This window comes from Quercus robur, chromosome 8 (assembly GCF_932294415.1).
Source record: "Quercus robur chromosome 8, dhQueRobu3.1, whole genome shotgun sequence".
Lineage (NCBI taxonomy): Eukaryota > Viridiplantae > Streptophyta > Magnoliopsida > Fagales > Fagaceae > Quercus > Quercus robur.
Genome location: NC_065541.1, coordinates 37,675,415 through 37,693,547, shown reverse-complemented (window position 1 = coordinate 37,693,547; position 18,133 = coordinate 37,675,415). Strand labels below are relative to the sequence as shown.

General features: G+C 37.2%; 1 protein-coding gene and 1 pseudogene across 17 annotated transcripts in view; both read left to right on the top strand.

Moving 5' to 3' along the window:
- Positions 1 to 1,918, top strand: part of LOC126695418 (G-type lectin S-receptor-like serine/threonine-protein kinase At4g03230) — a 144,773-nt gene extending 142,855 nt beyond the window's left edge. For 16 of the 17 annotated variants that reach the window (XM_050392156.1, XM_050392157.1, XM_050392154.1 and 13 more), the window contains 2 exons: positions 1,140 to 1,290; positions 1,371 to 1,918. In XM_050392156.1, the coding sequence (XP_050248113.1) occupies positions 1,140 to 1,290; positions 1,371 to 1,673 (454 nt within the window). In that variant the 3' untranslated portion in view covers positions 1,674 to 1,918. The remainder of the gene's footprint in view (positions 1 to 1,139; positions 1,291 to 1,370) is intronic. The other variant, XM_050392162.1, reaches the window with a different exon arrangement.
- Positions 1,919 to 2,794: 876 nt separating this feature from the next.
- LOC126695423 (G-type lectin S-receptor-like serine/threonine-protein kinase At4g03230) lies at positions 2,795 to 16,138 on the top strand (annotated as a pseudogene).
- Positions 16,139 to 18,133: the final 1,995 nt, after the last annotated feature.

Genomic DNA, 18,133 nt, shown 5'->3' with positions numbered 1-18,133 from the left:
ATCTAATTGGCTTTATTCCGTGCCAAATTTGCTTGTAATTCAGCATTTAGTAACCCTGTATTTAGGTGGGATTGTTGTAAGGGTAGTGAGTGAGATAGTGTGAAGATTGCTCAAGAGTGTGCAAGAAAACAGAGTGTCGCGGCTGGGACTCGCGGCTGGCCTCGCGGCTTCAACCTGCCAGAAGATGCACACGTGCCAAGCATGCTGGAAGATGAACAGTCATGCTAGCTGGAGCACTACAGGACAAAACAGGACAACTGGCCATACGGTTAACTCGCGACTGGAACTCGCGACTTAGTCAAGCCGCGAGGTCAAGCCGCGAGCCACCCCTGTTTTGGAAAAACCTGACGTTTCGCATTCCTCTTCACTCCAGTATAAATACCCTTTTAACCCACGATTGAAAGAGAGCTTCCAGAGAGAATTTTGAGAGAGAAACCCTAAAGAAAAACCAGATTGTTTTACCCACAATCTCTACCTTAGAGTCTCATCAAAATCCCTCACTCTCTTCCTCTCCATTGTCAAATCCTTGAGAGGCCATTATACCAAACCTGGTTCTCACCATTATCATCTCTGTGAGACAGTCGTTTGGAGTTCTGGGAAGCAGTTAGGAAGGAGCCAATATTCATTGGTTGATGCTACGGTGTAGTAGCGGAATCCGGAAAGCTAGAAAAGAAAAAGGTTCGGCGCAACCTCGTTGGAGCAAGAAGCTTGGAGGGCTTAGGTGCATTGGGTAGATTAGGCTTGGAGGGTCTATTGCTGTCCTTGTATCCCAACTGTATTTTCTAGTGGATTGATTACCGCTTGGAGGGCGGCGGAGAGGTTTTTCGCCGAGGTCTTCGGTTTCCTCTTCGATAACATATCTGGTGTTATCGCTGTGTTTGCATCTTCCTTCCTCTCTATCTCTGCCTTTACATTATATGCTGTGGTTTATTTTGTTGTGGCTTAGATAGTTGTTTATTCAATTCCATGTTATAGCATATGTTAAGTTTCCGCACACTAGTTGTTTAACATATTGCGTATATTGATTAAATTGGTTTTTGGGGGTCTAAACATTCAAAAGTGTTTTTGTACACGTTTTTGAACTTACACCATCTATGTCCCCTAATTCACTGACAATATAAATAATTTTTGTTGTGCAGTGGCTACATGTCTCCAGAATATGCATTGGATGGGTTTTTCTCAGTCAAGTCTGATGCCTTTAGCTTTGGTGTAGTTGTACTTGAGGTTATCAGCGGAAAAAAGAACACAGGATTTCACCAGTCAGAACATGCTTTGAGTCTTTTAGGTTATGTAAGTATGTTGCATCAATTACATATAGTTATATTTCCTGCACTCTACCTAATGCTAATTTGAATTTCAAATCGTCCCAGGCATGGAAATTGTGGAAAGAAGGCAAGGCTTTAGATTTAATGGACCAAACAATACGTGAAACTTGTAATGCAGACGAATTTTTGAGGTGTGTGAACGTTGGGCTTTTATGTGTACAAGAAGACCCAAGTGATCGTCCCACAATGTCGAATGTGGTTTTCATGCTTGGTAGTGAAACTACAACTCTCCCAACTCCTAAACAACCAGCCTATGTTGTAAGAAGATCCCTTTCTAGCGCAACTTCTTCTGCTACTAAACCAGAAAGTTTGAATGAATTAACATCTACCATTGAAGAAGGCCGATAATGGTGGATAGCATAAGGGCTCTCATGATTCTTGTTTTCTCTTTATCAGTCCTGCAGAAGTTTCTAGTATTCTTACTATGGTTCTCATAGTAACAATTAAGGCATATTTCTTGTCTGTCATATTGATACTTCTTTTTTTTATTGTCCCTGATAAGTGATAACATTGTATCCAATGTAAGTCTGATTGTTTCCTATTTGAACCTCCTTTGTATTTATTGTACTTTATTGACTTCTGATTTTCTCTAACTCTGACCAACTGCCTTCATTTATTTAATCCTATTATTTTGAAGCCTAGAACTGCATTATTTGTAATTTTGCATCAAGAGGTACAGTCAGCTCAGCCTTACATTTGAGGTGTACAGTTCACTGCCACACTAAACAGGAAGAGATTCAAAAGAATGCTATTGACAAGTACCCTTAGTGTACTTATAAAGAATAGGCATACATGTCATGTCTCCATTGTAAATAATTTCAAATGCAGTCATATGAAGCCATTTGGAAATGTTGTAATGGGAAAGACGAGTTCTGTTTCACGGTGGCCTTATAACTGTATCTAATATTCCATCGAAACCAAAGAAACATAAAAGTTAATTTGTCGAAACAATCAAATAGTAAAAATGGAAGACCAAAAGGACAAAAGATGAAAAAACTCAAAATTATTTTCAATAATAAAAAATCGAACTTTTGTAAAATTGAGAATTACTTACTCTGTTCCTGCATGAAAGTATGCTGCCATGCCTTCGAAGAATTGAGAATTGAGAATTCCTTAATCAAAATTATTTTCAATAATTTTGTTTACTTGACATATCATGTTGTCTCTGAACCATCCTTATCGAAAGAACTGGGTCTACTACTTTAGCGATTTTTGTTTTGTTCTTGCTTTGTCGTGCAAAGTAGAAAAGGTTTCAAAAGAAAACAGTTAAAGGAAAAGGAAAAAGAAGGGATTCAAATCAAACAGTTAAAAGTGTTTCAATTTGCTTACTTTTATGGGAACCTTTTTCAGTGAAAATAGAAGTCTTTGCGTCAATAAGCAAGAACATCAGGGCATTTTCGTACCAAGAAAGCCAAAACAGCAGAAATTGCTGCAATTAGATGATCAGAAACCACACTGACGCTGTGCTTCTAACAACAAAGAAAATTCTACTTGTGTGTGTGCTGTTTTTCATTTTGGTAACAGAAAGTTGAAAAATGAAAATGGGAGCAAGCACCGTAATTAAGGGATGGTCCGCAAACTGCATGCTATGTTCCATGTTCATCTTGTACCTAGGATGCACGGACGCGGCTCCGGACCCAGCGCACCCACGTCCGACGCGGCGGGACGCGGCGACGCGGGAGGGACGCCGCAGACTGCGCGTCCGTGCCGCGTCGTGCCACGTGGCTGTTCCTGAATCGGGCCGACGCAGGCCGACGCGGCTGAAATCAGCGCCAATGCGGCTGAAATCGGCGCCGACGCAGCTGAAATCGGGTCGACTCGGTCCATATCGGCCTATATCGGCCGAAACCGCCGAAACTGCCGAGTCAGGCCGAAATTCAAAAAAAAAAAAAAAAATGCAAAACGCACCATTTGACTTAATCTAAATACCCAGACCGTCTCAGACCCTCTCACTTCGTCCAAAACTCCCAAATACCTTCTCTCACTCCGTCCCTCGTCTCCCTTCTCTGTGTGTTGCGTCCCTCATCTCTCTTCTCTGTGTTCTGAGCTCTCTGTGAGTGCTGTATGCGATTGTCTTGTTGATTATCTTTTATTTTGTTTTAGTTTCAAACTTATGAGTTGTATTCTAATTTCCAAACATTATGAAATGTTTTAGTTTCAATCTTGTGGATTATATTTAATTTATGAACATCATGTTTTAGTTATTATCTACTATTGCTCTTAAATTTGGTATTTGTTTATATAATGTGAAAAAGTATGCTTAGCAATATATTAAACATATATTGTAAAAATATTTTTAATAATTTTTTAATCGCAGAGTCCTGCCGCACCCGCACCCACCTTTTTCAAAAATTGCCGAGTCCCGCACCCGCACCCGCACCCACACCCGAGTCCCGAAACACACCCGTGCTTCATAGTCTTGTACATACCAGTACTGCTGTGTTCCTTTCATGTTTATTGTGCTGATAGAGTTTCTTTAAGGTATGGCGAGTGGATTAAAGACCATGAAGAAACTCTAGTTTCGCCTGCAAGAAAGTTTGAATTAGGATTCTTTAGTCCTGCTGGAAGTTCTGGCTACAAAAGATATGTTGGAATATGGTACAAGTGGGATAAGCAAACAGTTGTATGAGTTGCCAATCGATTTGACCCGCTTATTAATACTACTACTGGAGCTTCGGATTTGCAAAAGATGGCAATCTCCAGGTGATGGATACGAGTACTGAGAAGGCTCATTGGAATTTGGAATGTTATAATTGGGGTGAATCCTGCAATACTACAGACACGATTGTGAATCTCGCGGATTTTGGAAACTTGGTACTATACGGATACTCATCCGAATACGGTAATGTGACAAGTTTATGGGAGAGCCTTGAAAATCCAATTGATACGTTTCTTCCAGGCATGACGCTGTCGTTGGATGGAAACTTTAATTTGACTTCTTGGAGAGGCCGTGATGACCCTGGAAGCGGGAACTTCACGTTTATGCTAGATGCAGCCGGAAATCGGAATGCAATAGTCGCCAACAAAGAGGGGACGACGATTTATTGGAAAAGCTCGGTTGGTTTATACACTTTCCTCACAACAACAGAAGTTCTAAATGATGCTGATTTTGAGAATGCAAGGTTGCTGATAAATTTTACTGGGAAGATAGAGTATTGGGCACAGAACACAAATGGGACATGGTACTTGGTCGATGCGGAGCCGAGCAACAATTGTAGCATGTATAATGTTTTTGGAAATTTTGGTTAACTGTAATTTAAACAATAAATTGAAATGCAAATGTTTGCCAGGGTTCAAGCCATATGTTGCTCAGAAGTGGCATTCTGGGGATTTTTCAGATGGGTGCACAAAAAATTCGGTGTCCTGTGCCAACACCTTCTTGAGCTCAAAGATGATGAAGATAAGGAAAAACCTAGAACAAAGGTCTTGGGTTGAAAACGAAACAGAATGCAAAGAGTTGTGCCTCAAACACTGCGACTGCAAGTCTTATTCATATAATCGAGGCTCAGAAATGCTATACTGGATTTGGAAGCAGGAGTTGGTTAATCTTCAAGAGGAGTATGAAGGTGGTTATAACATCTCCATCCGTGTAGCAATTTCGGATATAGGAACTTACTAATTGGTTGATTTTACATAAATTTGCTTGAATTTACTAACGTAGTGTTGTACTTTAGGAAATTTAGAAAGTGTCTTGAATATGAAGCAAAAAGGTTAGAAAACCACCACTCTCTCTCCCTAGTAGGAGTTTTTCTTCCTCAAGTTTTGAATATGAGTTGTTCCATCTCAAATCTTCCTTTTTTTTTGGGTTGTATAGCTGTTTGTTCTCTTTAGGCAAGAGTCAATAATCTCTAGTCATGGACCCAAGTATTCTTTCTAGCTTACAGAACCTGTAACTCACAAAAAAAGAAGAAGAAGCTATTCCGATCTCAGTCACAAACTGCTCTGGCCTCTTGGAAGAATGTTCCCTCAGTCTTTTTGGGCAGCTCCTCTCTGATCGGCAACAGAACCAACGTGCTCTGAAGAACACCCTTAGATCAGCATGGAAAATGGGGTCAGATATGAGAATTGTGGAAGTTGGAATCAATATACTCCAATTCAAGTTTAGCTCAATATATCAAATGGAGTGGGTTGAGAAGTGTGGGCCTTGGAGCTTTGACACCAACCTCCTCTTGCTCTGTAAATGGAAAAAAGGGCTGACTTTCACAAATATTTCCTTCATCCATTCTCCCATTTAGGTCCAAATTTGGGATCTCCCCTTTGAACATATGTCACAGGATGTTGGGGAAGAAATTGGTAGCAAGCTAGGTAAATTCACTGAAGTCGATAGGTGTTCGTGGCAATATGATCAGGCAAAAAAATTCATGAGAGTCTGTGTGGAGTTGGAGATTGATAAGCCACTAAAAAGAGGAGCTTATATTGCAAGCTCTGAAGATGAACGACTATGGCTCACGTTCAAATATGAAAGGCTACCTACTGTTTGCTTCATCTGTGGGAAGCTTGGGCATGATAAAAAACATTGCCCAACAGCTAGGGACTGGCAAACTGCTTGCCATCAATACGGGGATTGGTTAAGGGCGGGGTGGACCACAAAAATGGCAACCAAAGAAAAGAACCCGAGCAAAGAGACGTTCCGATTGAACTCTAGTGAGTTAGTAGCGCAAGAAACGACCGGACCAGCATCTGGTTCTGCTTCAGCATGTCTTGAAGCTTCTGGTCCTGTGGGCGGGAAACGTAGCTTGGAGAAGAGTGATACCTGGGGAAACGATGACTCCACATGTGTGGATGGACATCTTGCTGGTGACGTACAAGCCTTCAGGGGACCAACTGAGTAGCTAATGAGTGTAGCGATAAGACAGATGATGTGTGTGGCGTCAGGACAGGACTTGGGTGCTTTGGGTTCCTGTGAGATGTCACGTGATTAGCTAAGGCAGGTTTTTTCAACTGAGTACAGAGACTCTTTCTCCCATGGGCCAAAAAGCCTTGCTTCACAAAGCTCAAAAGGCTCTTTTTCGCAAGGAAGCCCAAGTACTAAAGCTCCTTTAGAAACAAATGAGAAAGACAATCCAGAGTTGAAGAATCCGACCAATGCTGTCCAAGTTGGCGTAATTTTTCAGGCCAAAGCTCATGGAAAGGGAAAACAGATTTTGGGCAAAGGCAATCTGAAAAAAGTAGCCCATGCAAAAGGAAAAGTTAGTGATGATCAAACTCTCGCGCAGATGTTGAAGTTTGGAGTAAAGCGTTTGAGAGTGACTGGAAGCTTCAGAGGAAGAGAACAATCGGGCTCCTAAGCGCCTATGTGAACCGGTCAACTCGAGTCTTGCTGATGCTGTTTAAACTTGTCTGCACTTTTGGTGCTTGTTGGGACCTTGGGCTTATCTTGCTTTTGTTAGTTTTGTCTTCTTGAAAAGGGAGTTCAACAGGATAGTTTTTATTAAGTTCTTAGCTGGTTGGTGTATATAAGTTGTGTATAAGTTGTTTAGGTTTGCTGATCCTGCGCCAGTAGGTTTAGTTTTCTTTGGGGCCGTTTTTCTTTTGTCTTTCCTGTTGTATTCTAATTTCTTGAAGCAATGAATCTTTGTTCCCTTTCAAAAAAAAAAAAAAAAAGAAAGGGTAGAAAACCCGCCTACTCTATATAGTCCAAGCCCAAGTCTATGCAAAATGTTAAAGAGGCACAATAATAGTACTAACAAATTAGTAAATTTATTTATAATGAATTTGACAAGGAGCATGGTTCTACATAATAACCAAATTATTTTTTCAAGATGAGCTGCTAATTGAAAATGTCAATTATCTTTACTGAACAAAAATAAAATGCTAACCCAGTCTCCGTATATGATAAACTCTCAACCACGGCCCATGGGATGATGGACTGTCGGTTTGTGGACAGATGGATTTACAATGCTAGGCAATTTCATTATATGTAAATAAGACCAGGTCCTATTTGTTTGAGTTTATTCACTATTTGAAACTTTATATTTCTGCAGAACGAACTGTACAAAGTTGTAAGCCTTGTGGCACAAACATGATCCCTTATCCACTTAGCACTAGCTCAAATTGCGGTGATCCTATGTACTTCAGTTTCAATTGCAACACTACCTCTGGCCAGGTTAGTTTCAAGGCCCCAAGTGGGACATATCGAGTCACTAGTATCGATCAAAATACAACAAAGTTTTTTATCCAAGTCAAGGATGTTGGAAGTCTGCGACTAAACCAGTCATTGCCATTTAATCAAACTACTCCAAGAAACTCTAGTTCTAATGTTTTTTCTAGAGTTACAGATGATGTTGAGATTGTTTGGGAGCCACCACTAGAGCCAATCTGTAATTTACCTATGGATTGCAAGGATTGGCCACATTCAACTTGCAAATCAGCTAGTGATGGGAAGGGGAGGTGCCTTTGCACCAAAAGCTTTCGATGGGATGGCACAAAGTTAAGTTGTACACAAGGTTAGGATTCTATATCATGTGCATATTGCAAATTAAATTACTTTATTACTGATGGTTTTTAGACCCCTTAAAAACAATTGATTTAACCTAGGTAATTAGCCAAGTTGTTACCTAGTCCAATTTAACAAATCTAAGTTATCACAATTACAAAGATCATATCATGCAAAGCAACGGAAAGATAAATAACACAAAGATATGATCACCCAGGAAACCAAACCGGTAAAAACCTGGGGAGGATTTGACCTAACTATTCTCAAGGTAAACTTGAATCCACTATCTTGAAAGAATCGAAATTCATACAATAAGACTTACAAGCCCCCATGCTCGACTTCTTATTGCTACCCACCAGTAGAACTTACTGACACGACCACGTGTAAACTCTGAATCCACAGACTCCTTCTTTCTTGGATTCACCACCAAATACAAGCACACCCGCTTGTGTTTCTTTAAACTTCAATGGTAGCAACCGAGTTGATCATTAAGGTGTAGATAAAATCTCCTCCTTGAAAACCCTAAGTTTGTTTAAAGGAAAGCTCCTAGATCTTACTGACACGACCACCAGTAGAACTTATTGACACGACCACGTGTAAACTCTGAATCCACAGACTCCTTCTTTCTTGGATTCACCACCAAATACAAGCACACCCGCTTGTGTTTCTTTAAACTTCAATGGTAGCAACCGAGTTGATCATTAAGGTGTAGATAAAATCTCCTCCTTGAAAACCCTAAGTTTGTATAAAGGAAAGCTCCTAGATCTCACAAGAGATTTACACAAACAGTAATATGAGCAACAATACAACTCTCAAGCAACCAAGACTTTAGAGAGGTTTGGGTACAAAACCCTAAAACCAAATTAAAGAGACACAAGAGGCACTCTAATCTGTCTCTCTTTAGTCAAAAAAATGTGGCTTAGGGTTTCCTTTATATAGTGGGAGAAGTAGATCTGAAACCCTAATCCTTAATTAGCTTAAGCTACTATTTGGGCCGACTTAAAATTCTGCAGATACGATTTTTGATTGATCGAGCCTGTTCTTCGATCGATCGAACCAAGCAGAATATGAAGTCTTCTTCCTGCAGCTTGTATGTTCTTAAATCTTGACTTGAATCACCTTGAGCATTGTCTAATAAAACCTATAGACTCCAAGATCTATATCTAGACAAGTTTGTGTTCACGATTTGCCAATTGTTCTAAACATTTAGAACCTAACAAACTCCCCCTTTGGCAATTCGTGACAAAACTTTCATACAAAATGAAATGCTCAAATATAAGAACAACCCAATACAATAAATTCAACCTAACTACTATCCATCAGTTACAAGTGTAGACAATAGCTCAATTGAATCAACCTGTATATTTCCTGAAACATTAAACAAAAAGTATAAATGCATGTGTGGAAAATACAAGTAAACAAAAATAAATTCTTGATTTAACATAACACAAAATAAAGACATATACCGATGAAGAACTCATAAATATAAATCAACAAGAAGTAAAACAAGAAACAAATATATCAAAATAAATTCTAACTCTCCCTCTAAGTTAGATACATCAAAAAGTTTTTATATTCTCCCCCTAAACAAAACATCAAAAAGTTTTTATATTCTCCCCCTAAACAAAACAAACAAGTCATCTATGTCTCCCACTTTTTGTCACGTATTGACAAAGTCTACTTAATCAGAAGGTAGACAGAAAACATATGCAATAGAGTAAGAGAAAATAGAGACAACTTCCCTTATGAAGAGCAACAACTCCCCCTAAGAACCACAAAGGTTAAAAAAAAATTCTCTGCCTATAAAAATAGGAAAAACAAAACAAGTTTTGGGAAAAACAATTTTGGGGAAAAATAAAGGGGGTGGGGTTAAATAAAAAGACACAAACCAAGTTTAAAAAAAAAAAAAAACTAAGTTGAGGATACACATGAAGAAAAAATATTCTCTCTTTCAATAAAATGCAAACATGGCACTATGTGAATCATAAACAGTTGCATGAGTAGAGAAAATATTTGCACATTGATTATCCATCATATCTCTTAAGAAAAATATTTTCTACAGTTCACATATAAAAAAGGCATATACTAGAAAATACATAGCTCAAAAATTAATCAATCAATTTTTTGATCAAGTTGAGTACCCAATGTAGCAAAGTGTATGCATGTTATGTGTGAAAACAATGAGAGATATGACTGCAAAACTGCAAGATGGATACAAAAACAATGCACTGCATGTGAATCCTAAACACAAATAATGCATGAAAAAAGATTTTGGTCAAAAACAGAGTCAGGCAAACTCAAACCAAAAATTTTAATTGCAATTTCGATTGATCGAAAAACAGGTTCGATTGATCAAAAGTTTGGAAAAATCAGATTTTTGAAAAACAGAGCATTTTAATGCAGAAACTCCTTAAAGCACATTGTTTTAAAAAAATGCATGAGTATGAGACGAAAAGTTTTTCAAAAACACTTGAATTCAACCCAGATCTTCCAAAATCAAGATTTTCAATCAATTTGTCCTCAAAGCGCAAACATTAAACACATTTTGCATTAAAATCAAGGAACTTTTAATCTTGGATGGCCACAACAAAATCACACACAATATAATGTACCAAATTTAACAAAAAGTAATTTGTGTAGTGTGTGCAACTAGCAAAAACTTGAAAAACATGTGAGGTGATATGTAAATAGAAATCAATCACAATTTCTACAAAATTCATCACATAGAATTTGAAAGAGACTTTTACCAAAAGAGTTACATCATATAACTCCCACATCTCCTAGAAAACAAGCTTGCAATCATGTAAGTTTCTTGATTTGCCTCATATTGTATACACCAATTTTTATTTGATCAGAAACTTATTAAAATAGCCGGGATAATGTACATACAAATTTTATTTGTTTGATTTAACATTAAGTCCAATAATGTACACACCAATTTTAACATTTAAACCGAGGCTATACCTTATGTTCTTTTTGTGCATATGCTACACTTTATCGAGCACAAAATCTTATGATATGCACTAAAGTATTCATGATTGGCTAGTAAACAGTGGTGAGATTGTTATTTATGCCTTTTTTAAAAGGATCAAGTCCGACAGTCAAATAACATGTGACTTTAAGATTAAGACAAAGTGATAAACATCATAAACATCTTTCCCACACAACATGCACTACAAAGCTTCAACTAGTCAAGTGCAATAAATAAGCTCATCAAAGTTAAATAAGGTACACAAACTTGTTATATAAAGATAATATGACCAATCCTTGATTATAAATCCAAGATGTGAAATACAAAACACAAAAAATTTTTTGGTTTTAAAAACTACATGACCAAAAACAAAAAAGTACATATTATGCTAAATGAACAATACAAATGCAATGCATGACAGTGCTTAACTAAGCTATAGAGGGTACATAAATAAGAAATATCAATTTCTTAATTAACCCTTGAGTACATGTACAAATTAGTACATACTCATACAAAATCAAAAAATAGCTTAACACATATATAACACATTCTATTCAAGTTTCTCCACAATGTCAAGCACGTTCTAAATCAAGAGAGAAATATCAAAATTCATGTAATCCTCAAGAAAAATAAAACTAGACACAAAATAAAATATTTTTGTCTTTTTGAAAATTTTCAATGTTTTTGGATTTTTTTTTTTTTTAAAAAAAAACCTAAAAAACAAAACAACCAAAAACAAAAACAAAATATGTCCACAAACAATTGAAAGAATTAAATCAGGGGCAAGTCAACAACAATCACCTTAAAGAATCTTTTCTCACCCATCTAGCACGAGTCTTCGGCTTTGTAGGTGAAAATCCATGTGAAGCAGAGTGTATTTAAGGGATTACACCAATCTTCTGAGAAAGACTGAAATCCTGTAAATTTCTTTCACAAGCCAACAAGCTCAAATTTTTCAAAAGAATATAAAAAAATTTATATGGACTTATGGTAGGAGAAATATCATCACAAATCCTAGACTGAAACAAAGAATGCTTAAATTTCAGTTTATGACAATTAGGACGAATGTGACCACGAACACCACAAAAGTGGCAGACAGGAGCAAATTTAGGAACATCAGCATTCCTAGTGGGGTTTTCAGTCACAGGCTTTGGTTCTTGCCTCAACAAAAAACAATTTGGTCTAATATGACCAACAACACCACAAAGGTGACAGGTAGGCACAAAAACAGATTTATTATGCTCTCTAACAGCAGGTTTAGACATTGGTTTAGAAACATCAGCGTCAACATTAGAATTTTTACCTTTGTCTAACCTAGCAAAATAAGCCTTTTCTTTATTATTCCTCTTGAAAGGAGGGATATAAACTTTCTCAGTTTTAGGCTTAAGAGAAACAGAAACACTTCTGTTATCAACAGCAGGCTTGGTACTAGTCAAATTTTCAATTTTAGCTTTAGATTCAACTAACACTTGTTCCAAGCTTTTCATCTTCTCATCTTGAGAGGAAATTTGATTTCTCAAAAATTTATTCTTTTTATTATATTCATCTAATCTAACAATCATTTCTCTTTTTCAAAATTAGCCAATTTTAACTCTTCCTTGAATTTCTTAGCAATTTTCATAGATTCCAATAATTCCATACGAAGAGTTTCACAGGCATCAATAAAATCAACAGAAGCATGAGCAGAAATATGATTAGAAAGACACTTCAAATTATCTATGACAACAGGGGTCAAGGATCAATTCTTAGATCAAAAGATCTAAAACAAAAGAGCAACCCGCTCTAATACCACTTGATAGTTTTTAGATCCCTTAAAAATAATTGATTTAACCTAGGTAATTAGCTAAGTTGTTACTTAGTCCAATTTAACAAATCTAGGTTTCACAATTATAGAGATCATATCATGCAAAACAACGGAAAGATAAATAACACAAAGATATGATCATCCAAAAAACCAAACTGGTAAAAACCTGGGGAGGATTTGACCTATCTATCCTCAAGGTAAACTTGAATCCACTATCTTGAAAGAATCGAAATTCATACAATAAGACTTACAAACCCCCACGCTCGACTTCTTATTGCTACCCACCAGTAGAACTTACTGACATGACCACGTGCAAGCTCCAAATCCATGGACTCCTTCTTTCTTGGATTCACCACAAGATACAAGCACACCCGCTTGTGTTTCTTTAAGCTTCACCACCAGTAGAACTTACTGACATGACCACGTGCAAGCTCCAAATCCATGGACTCCTTCTTTCTTGGATTCACCACAAGATACAAGCACACCCGCTTGTGTTTCTTTAAGCTTCAATGGCAGCAACCGAGTTGATCATCAAGGTGTAGATAAAATATTCTCCTTGAAAACCCTAAGTTTGTGCAAAAGAGAGCTCCTTTAGATCTCACAAGAGATTTATACAAACAGCAATATGAGCAACAATACAACTCTCAAGCAACCAAGACTTTAGAGAGGTTTGGGTACAAAACCCTAAAACCAAAAGAGGCACAAGAGGCACTCTAATCTCTCTCTCTCTCTTTAGTCAAAAAAATGTGGCTTAGGATTTCCTTTATATAGTGGGAGAAGTAGATCTGAAACGCTAATCCTTAATAGGCTTAAACTGTTGTTTGGGCCGACTTAAAATTTTGCAAATACGATTTTCGATTGATCAAGCCTGTTCTTCGATCGATCGAACCAGGCAGAATATGAAGTCTTCTTCCTGTAGCTTGTGTGTTCTTGAATCTTGACTTGAATCACCTTGAGCATTGTCTAATAAAACCTATAGACTCTAAGATCTATATCTAGACAAGTTTGTATTCATGATTTGCCAATTGTTCTAAACATTTCAAACCTAACAATTACAAATGAAGATTTAGTTAATGTTGCCCCAGCTGAGGTTTTTTATTTTCTTCCTTTACTAGCTGTGATAATGGTTGCTTTAGTGATTTAGCACATTGTTAGGACCTTGTGTATTTAGCTAAGGACTGATTTTCAGGGTTTTTTCTTTTACTTACGTGTAACGATTCTAATTTTACCTCCAAAGTTGGCGGGTCTTTCCTAAAATTTGCAAAATCGTCTACAGCAATGTCAATGTGATCATTACTTTGTCATACCTTGTTATAGTCTGTATTTTGTATAACAATAAATATTTTTGTTTCACAAATTGATGAAAACATACATCCTTTAACTTCCACTAATTATCGTTTAATTATATCACTTGAGCCTGTTTGCTACTGTAACTGCTAAACATGATGCGAAAGATTTCTATTCAAATTCTATACACTGAAGTATGGCTAGTCATCTTTCTTTGTTTTAGTTTCTTCACCATCAGAAAAAGGAATGATATTGCTTCTGATTGTTGGAATAACTAGTGTGATTGTTCTCTGTGCCATTACTTTTATCTACATATGGCGAAGAAAGATGACCAAGAGACAAGGTAAGCACTTTGCAAAATGCATACCATGCACGTTGATTTTTTATTTTTATTTTTATATATTTTATTTTGGGCTAGATTGAATCATAAAAAATCCTGTTACAAGTTCTTCCATCTAATTAACATGTGAACTAAGATAGATTAGTGTCTTCTGAATTTAGAAAATAGACAAATTGACCGAAGAAATCGAGTACAACGCATGTTATATAGTGAAAGCTATGTCCAAGACTTGATAGATTCAGGTGAGTTCCAAGAAGAAGATGAGAAAGGAATAGATGTACCTTTTTATGATTTGGAAAGCATACGAGTTGCTACTAATAACTTCTCAGATGAAAACAAGCTTGGACAAGGAGGCTATGGGCCTGTTTACAAGGTAATTTCAGCAACATTTAGTGGTCATTAATGTACATGTCAACTAGTTTTTGGTTAAAGGTAATATTGTGTATTGGGAATTTTGGTCCCAGGGTACGCTTCCAAGTGGTCAAGAAATTGCTGTAAAGAGACTTTCAATTGTCTCAGGTCAAGGTCTTCAAGAATTTAAGAACGAGGTGGTATTGATTGCAAAACTTCAGCATCGGAACCTTGTCAGACTCTATGGATATTGCATAAAAGGGAATGAAAAGATTTTAATTTATGAGTACATGGCTAACAAAAGTTTAGACTTCTTCTTATTTGGTTGGCTTCTAAACCTATTTCCTTTATCTACAATCCATATTATGTTAATTTTAGTTCTTATTTTAGTTGCTAAAATTATTTTTTCAAATGCGAAATGGAATTATGGAAAAACACAAGATCAAAAGCAAAGAAAATTTTTGGATTGGGAGATGCGTTTCAACATCATCATTTTGGGAATTTCTCGAGGGCTTATTTATCTTCACCAAGACTCTAGATTAAGGATCATTTATAGAGATTTGAAAACTAGTAATATTCTTCTAGACTATGAAATGAACCCCAAAATACCTGACTTTGGATTAGCGAGGATTGTTGGTGGAAAACAAACGGAGGCAAACACAACAAGAGTAGCTGGAACTTAGTATGTTTCCTATGCACAATATGATTGTTGTAGCTGATTATTTATGTATTATGGAAAATCTTCATTCTACTAACTTTGTTTAGATAATATGCACAAAGAAGTGTATTCTTGCTAATATCATAATTTATACAATTGTTGTGATGTAGTGGCTATATGTCTCCGGAGTATGCATTAGATGGAATCTTTTTAATCAAATCCGATGTTTTTAGTTTCGGTGTAGTTTTACTTGAGATTATAAGTGGAAAGAAGAACGCTGGTTTTTATCAGTCAAAAGAAGCAATGAGCCTTCTAACTTACGTAAGTGTGTTGAATTTTCCTAACCATCTTCATTCTCATCTTATTTTGTTTCATTATAGGCTATGTAGGTGTGTTAATTTTTCTAATAACCTACGCTTTGGTAATTTTTTACTTCATACCAATGTTTGTTTACTGTCATAGGCATGGAGATTGTGGACCGATGACAAGCTGTTGGATTTAATGGACGAGACCCTACGAGAAACTTGCATTGCAGATCCGTTTGTGAAGTGCCTAAATATTGGTCTCTTATGTGTACAACATGACCCAAGTGATCGCCCCACCATGTCAATTATTATCAAGATGCTTGATGGTGAAACTGTGAACCTTCCAACTCCCAAACAATCAGCCTTTAAGGAGAGGCCAATCCAGCTCAACTTCTTCTAGTAGACCGGAATCAAATAATGAATTAACGAATAGTCTAGAAGGACGATGATGCATGGTTACGGTTCTCATGAATCTTGTTATTCTCTTTATAAAGCAAATATTTTTCCTTAATTAATTCCGTTGCTGGATACTTCAGGTGACTATAAATCCTTTCCCATGTTTGTTGCAGTGGTGTTTTGAATTTGAATGGATAAGATTTTAAATGTCTTAAATTGTGGTTGGACTCTTGCTATTTTAAAGAACTTCTTGTATGTTTTAGAAGACGTGAATTAACATAATTCTTGTATTTATATGTTCTATTAAATTCATTAGGAAAATGGCTTGGGGTGCTTAGAACAACGAACAGGTGGATACCACCTCTACAAAGAACTCAAGGTTCTCAAAATAGCACTTAATTAGGCCAATCAATTCACTAATCAAAATCAATCAAGCATAAAAATGAAGTCTATATGCCTATTTATACAGCCGTTACTGCATAATTGTCACTAGTTGGCTGTTTAGTGTTAAAGTATTGTTTATTAACCGTCTTAAGAACTAACTGAAATATCAACTATACTTGTACGGGACTCAGTTGAAACTACAATATGAGGGCTATTTGGTAACTGAAAGTTCAAATATGTGTCTAAACACCCTTGAACGTTTAGACCCCCAAATTACAACTTAACCAATTCAAGCAATATGTCAAACAACTAGTGTGCGGAAACTTAACATAAGCTATAATATGGAATTGGAAAAACTATCTAAGCCAAATTAAAAACACAACCCACAGCAATTAATAAAAAAACAAAGATAAAAGGGAAGGAAGATGCAAACACAAAGACAACACGCGATGTGTTATCGAAGAGGAAACCAAAGTCCTCGGCGTAAAACCTCTCTGCCGCCCTCCAAGCGGTAAACAATCCACTAGAAAATATAGTTGGGATACATGGACAGCAATAGACCCTCCAAGCCTAATCTACCCAGTGCACCTAAGCCCTCCAAGCTTCTTGCTCCAACGAGGTTGCGCCGAACCTTTTTCTTTTCTAGCTTCCTGGATTCCGCTACTAGACCGTAGCATCAACCAATGAAGATTGGTTCCTTCCTAACTGCTTCCCAGAAATCCAAACAGCTCCCTCACAGTGATGATTAGGGTGAGAACAAGGTTTGGTAAAATGCCTCTCTTGGATTTGACAATGGAGAGGAAAAGAGTTGAGGAATTTGAAGAGACTCTAATGTATAGATTGTGGGTGAATCAATCTTGTTTTTCTTTAGGGTTTCTCTCTCAAAATTCTCTCTGGAAGCTCTCTTACATTTATGGGTAAAAGGGGTATTTATACTGGAGTGGGAGAGGAATGTGAAACGTCAGGTTTTACAAAACAGGGGTGGCTCGCGGCTTGACTAAGTCGCGAGATCCAGTCGCGAGATAACCGTATGGCCAGTTGTCCTGTTTTGTCCTGTAGTGCTCCAGCTAGCATGACTGTTCACCTTCCGGCATGCTTGGCACGCATGCTGCGTCTGGCGGCTTGCAACCGCGAGTCACCCGCGAGGCCAAGCCGCGAGTCTCTGTTTTCTTGCACACTCTTGAGCAAACTTCACTCTATCTCACTCACTACGCTTACAACAAACCCACCTAAATACAGGGTTACTAAATGCTGAAATACAAGCAAATTTGGCACGGAATAAAGTCAATAAGATGGTTGAATAAATTCAACCTTACAATCTCCCCCTTTGGCTATTTCGTGACAAAACCCTAAAACAGACTCTAGACTTAACATGTGAGTTGGGAACAGTTGAACAAAACTCACTCACACCTAACTCTAGAAGCTGTGAAGCACTTGAATCATATGAACATAAGACTCCTGAAACACAACAATACACCATGATCATTGTAAGCAGAAAATCGTGAAATGCATATGAAACAGGCAATATGTGATCAAGCAAAGATGGAGTTAAGAAACAAACCATGGCTTGATCAACTAAGTGAACACCACAAGGTAGTGATCACAGTACTCATTCATACTTGGAATGAACACAAGGACATACAAGCTAACAAGCACAAGGCAAGATACTTGTATGCTCAACACTCAACCAATGCATAATACACAAAGTATATGCATCTAGGAACAATCCTACAAGGGCACAAGAGTGACAGTACATAAATTAAAATGCAAGACATTTAGATAGAAGTATTGATTTCAACTTAGCATAAAAGGCTGCATTAAGCAAGGTACATACCATAAAGCCTACATAATATGCATAAAACATTAACCCTAAAAG